The sequence below is a fragment of the Gossypium hirsutum genome, chromosome A04 (assembly GCF_007990345.1).
Source record: "Gossypium hirsutum isolate 1008001.06 chromosome A04, Gossypium_hirsutum_v2.1, whole genome shotgun sequence".
In the NCBI taxonomy this organism is placed as follows: domain Eukaryota; kingdom Viridiplantae; phylum Streptophyta; class Magnoliopsida; order Malvales; family Malvaceae; genus Gossypium; species Gossypium hirsutum.
The window spans coordinates 41321713-41330763 of NC_053427.1; the positions used below are offsets into that span (position 1 = coordinate 41321713).

Below are 9051 nucleotides of genomic sequence, written 5' to 3' on the forward strand. Positions count from 1 at the left end.
TAAAGCTGGAAATGGTATGGAGAGTTCTAAACATCCATTTAATAACATATCTGTCTGTTAAATCTTCATTTGCTATGTTTTCCTTTTTCTTAAATTTTGTGTGTATTTATTTATTTTCAAAGTCAGCCTGTTGTCATCTCCATGATCCAATGTTGTGCCATTTTCAATCTTATTTTAAAATTTTGATGCAGGGAATAGTGGTGAGTAAATTCTTTAACTTTCTGCAAGGAACCGTAGGGATACACTATGTTATGTTGGTTTAAATGTTTATTTTTATTTTTTATTTTTAATTTTTAATTGATTCCTAAGTCATTCCACTATCATTCTTACCAACTTAACTATGACACATGCTGTCGTGCTTGAACTTTGTACCTAACCTAATACCCACAACATTTTTTATTTTATTTTATTATATATAAAAATGGTAAAAAACTCAGTTAGGCATGGTTTGCTTTGCTAGCTGTGTCCAAGTAAATAACATCCTCTGAAAATTGAGTCAGCTGATCAAGTCTTTACGCAGCTGAGTTAAGGGAATTGACATAACCAGAAATGAAAGTGAAAGATACATTTAGAGAGAGTTCCCAAATGGAAAAAGATTTGATGCCATTGCCAATTTCACAATCCTCATTCTTATGGAAAGTAAATTACAGCAGATTAAAAGCAAATGGATTTCAAAACCCTTTGGTTCAGTCTGACTTCTGATTCTTAGTGGGCTAACCCACTAACAATTTCTTTGTTTAAACTCTATTTCTTTTGCTTATAAATATGAGGCCAGTGAAGGACAAAATTCATAGATCACAAAACATTCCCTTCCTTTCCCTTTTCTTAGTTGATTTACAGAAAAAGAAGAAGCATATATCTTGGAAGGATTTCTTGGCATACCCTGCCTTTAACCATGGATATTGGGTCAACAGCTCAAGAGAAAGCCAGGTTTTTTGCCGGTGCATGGGGCAGGTTTAAGGCTTTGCCTGGTAAGTTGATGGCCATAATTATATCAATTGCCATGAGCATCAAAAAGCTTGGGCAAGATGACCCAAGAAGGCTCATTCACTCCTTCAAAGTGGGACTTGCTCTGTCCTTGGTGTCATTGTTGTACTACGCTAGGCCTCTCTATGATGGTTTTGGGGTGGCTGGAATGTGGGCAGTGCTAACAGTTGTGGTTGTATTTGAATTTACAGTAGGTAAGTTAATTTAGGCCAATAATGCCAAAAGTTCACAAGAGTTTTCTAGTAAATATTCAAATAGTATCCATGAATCTCCAGGTGGAACTCTAAGCAAGTGCTTGAATAGAGGATTCGCAACGTTTCTAGCTGGTGGCCTTGGGATTGGAGCAGACTACTTTGCAAGCTTATTTGGAAAGCAAGGAGAACCCATTGTCCTGGGAATCCTTGTTTTTGTACTAGGTAAAAAAGACTTGATATTTACAAGAAAATTCTTACACTTGATTCAAGCTCAAGCTAATGCAAGTTGACTGATTTGGTTTTATTTGTTTAATTTGGCAGCTGCAGCAGCAACATTTTCAAGGTTTTTCCCAAGGATCAAGGCAAGATATGATTATGGAGTTTTGATATTTATACTGACCTTCAGCTTGGTAGCTGTTTCGGGGTACCGAGTGGATGAATTGGTAGTGCTAGCTCATCAAAGACTATCGACAATTATAATGGGGGGAGCAACTTGTATGCTTATATCCATTTTTATTTGTCCAGTATGGGCTGGTGAAGATCTTCACAAGGCAGTCGCTTCCAACCTGGAAAAGCTTGCTACTTACCTAGAAGGTTCACACTAGCCAGAATTTACCTATTGTTTACTTTTAATTAACCATGATTATTTTAGCCAACTTTACATATATTATCATATACTTTACAAATAATTTATTTGACTTTAATATTAAAAAAAAATTCTGCTAGCTAGTGTCTTAAAAAAGACAATCTTTAGCATTAATTAATATATTATTTTTATTAATTATTTTCTCTATTTAAGTAATTAAAAAAATTTATTTCAGGATTTGGAGATGTATATTTTCAATCATGTAAAGATGGAGGGAGTGGTGTGGGTTCAAAGGATGGCAATGGCAAATCATTTCTTCACCAGGGATATAAAAGTATTCTAAACTCAAAAAACAGTGAAGAATCTTTGGTTAGTTTACCTTCTCCCCACTAAACTTTACGATTGCATGCATGCCATCAAAATACGTACTTCATCTAGTTAATTAACCCATTATATGTATAAAGAAGTTTTATAACAATAATTTTCTAATATCATTGTTGTTGATCTAATAGCCAAATATATGCAATAAATTAATAGGCAAATTTCGCAAGATGGGAGCCTGGACATGGCCGCTTCCCACTTCGTTATCCGTGGAAACACTACTTGAAGATTGGAGCTCTGGCTCGACAATGTGCCTATCGGATTGAAGCTATTAATGGCTGCATTAATTCTGATATCCAGGTACTATATATATATACACACTATTTCAGAGTTGAGTGTTCTATGATATAAATTTGTATAGTAATATCTAATTAATTTCATTGATGTTTGCAGGCATCGGAAGAGTTCAAAAGTAAGATTGAAGGACCATGTTCTAGAATGAGTGCAGAATGCGGTAAGGCATTAAAAGCATTAGCCACATCCATGAAAATGATGACAGATCCTTCCTCTGCGAATCCCCATGTAGAGAACTCCAAAGCTGCCATGAAAGACCTCAAATTTGCTCTCAAAGCTTCCTCCATGGAGAATGCAGACTTCCTAGCAATAGTGCCGGTCTCCACGGTGGGTTCTGTCCTGGTTGAGATAACCAAATGCATTGAGAAAATATCGGAAGCAGTCCATGAACTTTCCCAACGAGCTCATTTCAGCAAGACTGTGGAACCAACTGTTTCACCGGAGAAACCACAGCAGCAGCAGCAGCTGCTTCACCGGGGAATGGTCCGACCAGTTCCGGACACTTCTGACGATGGGAACAGCGACGATGTTGTCATCACAATACAAGAAATCACCACCGATTCGCCCGAGAAGGGAAAGCCCGATCAGCATCGGGTGCCAAAGTCTGGCCAAGTGTAAATATTTGTTGCTGACATATGACTAGCTAGCTTTTTTTTTCTTTGCTAATGTAAGTCCCATTTTTTAATCTGGGGCAGTAATTTGAAGAAACAGGAAGAATTTTTTTTCAAATCCTTCCCTGCTTTGTATTAATTCAATCTCCTTTGAATTGGCAGTCCAATATTATGTTGTGTTGTTTGTAGTACAGATTTTGTTGGCACTTCTAAGCTTCAGCTTACAAAATCTTCTTACCAAAATATTTAAAGTTTTCAAAATATCAAAATCTTAGAAATATAGGCAAAATTCTTGAATATTTTGATAAAATTTTAGAAATATTGATAAATCTTTAAATATTTTAGTAAAATATAATTTTGATAAATTCTTAAAAATGTTATAAATCCTTAAATATTATTTTCCTAAGCACCTCTTTGTTTCTTTAACTTTTGTAATGTCCTGTAAGTAAAAAAAAAGAAAAATTATTCGAAGAGATGTTGAAGCAAAGATGACTTTGTCTACCTATGTGATTAAGGTAACTAAATTATTAATAATTTATATTTTGGTGATTTAATTTAAAAAAAATTTAAAAAATAGTCATTTAATTATTTGAAAGTTTTTATTTAAGTTATTAGGATGTTAAAATTGTTGTTGTATGACATTTTTTGTTCGCACCTTCTGCACTAATTGAAAGCTTTCATTCACTTTCTTTTTAGTTCAAATTTTTTTCATGAAATAGCTTTGAAAACTATGAATCTGCGGACCAAAATTTAAACAACTTTCTTCACCTATCTCGGAAGTTATAGTTACGGACCCTGTTCACCAGCACTTCAGTTGTCAACTCCCCTGTCATCAAGTAATCAACTTCCTTGACCTTCCGGCACTTGGAAGGTGTCAAACTGTCAATGGGTACTGATCGATCGTATTGATCATCAAATCGCCGCTTAAATCTCGCTAGTCGGACTTTTAAAAAAATTAATAGTCCTGTGACTTAAATAAAATCTTTTGAATAGTTTAGTGATTTAAATGAAAACATTCAAATAGCTTAGTGATCGTTTTGTAACTTTTTGAAATGGAATGACTAAAACATAAACTTATTAATAATTTAATGATAGTGTATAGTTTACCATTTTTATTTAAGGTGTTTACCTCTTATTTTAAATGTACAACAGTGGAAAAATTTAGTCTTCAATTTTTATATATTTTGTCAATTTGGTTTTCATTCATTTTTTAGCTAAATTTGACCAATAACTTCTTAAAAAGAGTCAAGTTGTGGCAACCCATGTGGTAGTCCTTGTGTACTTTAAGCTGACATGCACTATTTGTCTTATATAATACATCAACAAATAACTTAATATTATAAAAAAATATTCAACAATTTAAAAAAAATATGAAATATAAAAAAAATCATAGAAATTTAAAACATGACATGAAGTACACATAGATTGTCATGTAGGCTCCCATTTTGAAAAAATTAACATTTTGTTAGTATTTCTGGTACAAAGAAACAATTATACTCTTTTTAAAATGTTGATGATCAATTTTGACTGTTTTTAAAAGGTTCAAGGCTAAATTTAACTCAAAAAAGCATAAAGACCAAATTGATAATAAATGTAAAAATTAATGACTAAATTTATTATTATGCAGTCATTGGCTATGTGGGTACTCCTTGAAAGTTAGCAAGGAAATGGTTTTTTGCATAGATGCTCGAGCTATTCTTGAAGGTTTACGTATTGCATGGAGAAAGGTTACAGACAGTTGGAGATTGAATGCGACAATGCACTACTTGTAGTTACAGGTAGTACTGCCAGTAGTAACCTAGTTGAATTACATTTAATCAATGTTTACCTTAAGAGGAATTGGAAGAAAAGAATCTGTCACATTCCTTGATCTCAGAATATGGCTGCTGATTGAATGGCGAAATGTACTTATGATAATCAGTTTGGGTTGAAGCATTTTGAGGATCCCCCAATTTCGATTCAAAAGATTTTACAATCAGATGATGATTTCCTAAGTAGAGTTTTGTGATTTCATTGTTTTCACTTAATGTTGTTTGTTTTTACTTTAAAAAAACCCACAACAACAAAAAAATGAATTAATTTGGTCATTCCCCACTCCAAAACAATTATATATAGGCAATTTGTTCATGTCAGTTTGCTTTTAGTTAAATGGTTTTCTTGAGCAAAACAATTTTTATTACCTATTTGTATATATATATATATTAAAATTTTAGCTTTTAGCTTGATTAAAAATGATATAAATATGTAGAAAAGATTGTTTTGATGATACAAACTAAATAATTAGTATTCTATCAGATTATATAATTTATTTCTAAATCGAAATATTATTAAGTCTAAAAATATTAGTAGTCAGATATTACGCATAGCATAATTTAGAAATATTATTGATGCAAAGTTCGAGTTAAAGAAAAGGAGAGATGTTCACATGATTCCTTTGAGAATCATTCTAAAATGATTCAAAAACATTTGGGTGAGTGTTTGTGGTTTAATGAATTAATTGGTAAAGTGACAGTACTTCTGGTGTTTTAACAAGACAATGGAGATGTGCTATTTATACCCCTTTATGGCACCTTACTATAACATCTCGAATTAGGGTCTAGTCGGAACAGTCATTTTGAGACCACAAATTCGAAATAAAAATAATTATTTTATGATTATTTGATGATCCATGATATGATTGCATGTTTGTGTGAAATTTTCATGAAGAAATTCTATGCCTAAGGTGTCCAATTTGACTTCAAAGATTAAATTGAATAAGTTGTAAAACTTGTGTTCTAGAAGCTTCAAGCATGAAATTGCATTGGATTATTAATTAAAAGTCCTTAAATAGCAATTTGACCAAGTTCTAAAATTTTGGACAAAAATAGGCATGAATAGAAAATTTTGAAAGAAATGCCTTAAGGGCATTTTTGTCATTTGGTAAATAAAAGAATAAAAAGGGAAAAAGGGTTTTTCTCATCTTTCAAGCTCAATTGTAAGTCCCAAGCCCCGTTTTTAATTTTCTTTACATTTTTGAAGTTGTCATCAATCGATCTAGCTATTTCTACCATTATTTTGAGCTAGGGTTCATGTTGAAAAACTTACCCATGTGTGACATGCATGTATTTTGATGTTTAATGGAGGAATATGAATGTTTGAGGTTTGATAAACATATTTTACTAAGTGAATTTTAGTGAAAACGCCTAAAAAGGACTTATTTGTAAAAGATGGAGAAATCGATAGTAGAAATGTGGTTTAATGAGAAATATGGGCAGATATAAGATAGAATATGAATCGGCTAGGCTTGAGTAACCAAGAAAACGCATGCATTTCATTTTACGAGCCTAGAGACTAAAGCATAAATAAATAAAAAGTTAAGGGTAAAAAGGTAATTTTACCAAAGTATGTGTTATGGGTCGATATGAATAATGTATGTATTGAACAAGTTAAATTTGGCATTATAGATTATGAAAAACATGATTCGGGTCTTGATTGGAGGAAAAACAAAGTTTGCGAGGATTAGGCTCGTTTCTATCAATTTGTACCGAGGTAAGTTCATTTGCAAATTATGCAACATGTACCATACTTTAAATGCTTGTATTGCATGTATGGTAAGTATATATATAATTAATGTCATGCTGTACCATGTGTTTAATGCTTAAATTTTATTATGAATTATGCTTTATTATTTCATGAGTATGTGATTGGTGCTATGGATATTGAAATCGACATTACGAGCAAGTTCGACAGAAATGTGGTATCAAAGAATCCCGTTTTGTGACAGCCCCAAATTGACCCTAGTCGAAAAGTGGTTTCGGGACCACTAAACTGAGTCATAAAAATAATTAACCGTCATAGTTGATGCTCATTATATGTACATATGCATGTGTGAAAATTTCATATTTGAATTTTGTTAATTGTAAGTCAATTTTATCAAATAGGACTTATGTGAGAAAATTTAGAAATGTGCTAGGCAAATGTAAAGTGGCCTAATAATGCATGTTGTGAAAATGATGGGTTTGCATGTCAAATTACCCAAAATTAAAGCATATTGGCCGGCCATGCTATGGGTGGAAACATGTTGTAAACATGTTGTGTAGTGTGTTATGTTAGAAAGAATAAAAAAAGGGGTTAGGATTAAAGTAATGCAAAGGGAGGAGTGATGAAAAAAAATTGTCTCACCCATGCCCCCCATTGCCGTGAATTGAAGAAAGAAAACAAAAAAAAGTGTTCATCCTTGAACATCTTTGGCCGAAAATTTTAAGGAGAAAGGAAGAAGAAAGGATTTTCTTGCTTCTTGTTCGGTTGGTTGGTGTTTAGGATGAGGTATGTTTGGTGTTGTTCCATGAGATTCATGCATGTTTTTATTTTATTTTATTTTATTTATTTGTTAGCTTGAGTTCTATCTAGCCTATGGTTTAGATCTTTGCTATGTGATGGAGATGATATTTGGCCATGGGTGTTGTCTTCTTGGTTGATGTTTGATGTTGTGGTGATGAGGCATGAAGATGGGTTAAGTTTCGGCTAAGGAGGATTTGTGATTGATGCTATTTGCATGCTAAATGTGAAGCTTTGTAATGATACATGTGGTGGTGGATTTTCTTTTTAGCATTCTTGAGTTAGGCCTTAAGTTCTTTGTTTAACCCATGACCAAAATTTAAGTGGTATGGTGTCTTGATGCATTCGGCCATGTTAGGAAGTAGAAGAGAAGCATGGTTGTTGATCATGTTATTTGGATGAAAATGGTAGTAAGGTGAAGTGCAAGTGTTAGTATTTGATCTCTAGAGTATATATGTGTATTAGCCGAGTTTTGAACTTAAAACGAATTGGTATTTAGTCAATACAAGTAACCATAATTGTAGAATGTATTAAGTGTTGCAATCGGCCTCAACATAGACATGCATATTCGGCCATAGAAAGAAGATTGGTGTTGCATGTATTCGGTTAGAGGCAAGCATATTGATGCTTTTATTTTGGCTTAGACAATCGGCTAAAAGGGAGTGTGGGTTAATATGTTGAGTTGATTCATGATTTCATATGTATGTGACTTTAATGTCTAATGTATATATATGGGCTAAGTACTTTGAGTTCCTCTTTTCGATGCTCAAATGATTAAATCAATTTATTTGTTAAATTAAGCTCAAGAGCAAAGGGCAACTAAATCCGATAAAGGAAGGAAAAAGTGGTCGAATAGCCATCGGAATCGTTCGACAACATCCGAGGTAAGTTTTCGAGTAACGAGACTTAGTTTACGATTTGATTAAGTCATGACGTATGAGCATAACAAATATACGGTGATATAATGATTCTACTTGAATTATATGTTGAGTTAATTAGTCTATACGTATGACGGGTAGCCGTATGTGCATAGAGATCGTGTCATAAAGCAAACTAAACCATGCTGTTTGTATGTGGCTAGTGAGCCGAAAATGGGATTGCTTAATACGTGACTTGTGTTTGAACTCTAATTATGAAAATGAAATATAGATGTGTCATGATTTATTGATATGTGCATGAATATTTGGATGATAACCGGGCTAAGTCCCGAAGGCATTTTGCGCTAGTGACTAGTTCCGGGCTAAGTCCCGAAGGCATTTGTGCGAGTTATTACATTCCGGGCTAAGTCCCGAAGGCATTTGTGCGATTTATTACATCCGGGCTAAGTCCCGAAGGCATTTGTGTGAGTTACTATATCCGGGCTATGTCCCGAAGGCATTGAGCGAGTAGCTATATCCGGTTAAATCCCGAAGGTACTTGGCTTGGGAATGAGCGACCTTGCTGTAATAGTTTCAATTAATATGCTCGTAAAATCCCAGCAATGAGGTATGTCTTGTATATGCATTGATTTAGTTGATCCCTTACAATTAGTATTCGCTCAGTCGATAAATGAGCTACCGGCCTTTGGCTAAGTTGATCTTTTATGTATGAATATAAGGGTTGGTAATGTGAAGTAAGTATGATATTGAGAATTTGTGCATATGAAATTATCTGTTTAGCCATATGAATGCTACACTTTAGT

The 9051-nt window shown here is 33.4% G+C and overlaps 1 protein-coding gene across 1 annotated transcript; it reads left to right on the forward strand.

The window, feature by feature from the left end:
- Window positions 1-805: 805 nt before the first annotated feature.
- LOC107949316 (aluminum-activated malate transporter 8) lies at window positions 806-3208 on the forward strand. The gene is made up of 6 exons (XM_016884030.2): window positions 806-1181; window positions 1263-1403; window positions 1503-1775; window positions 2003-2136; window positions 2305-2448; window positions 2542-3208. The coding sequence occupies exons 1-6, from the start codon at window positions 896-898 to the stop codon at window positions 3058-3060; spliced, it is 1497 nt and encodes a 498-aa protein (XP_016739519.2). The 5' UTR covers window positions 806-895; the 3' UTR covers window positions 3061-3208.
- Window positions 3209-9051: the final 5843 nt, after the last annotated feature.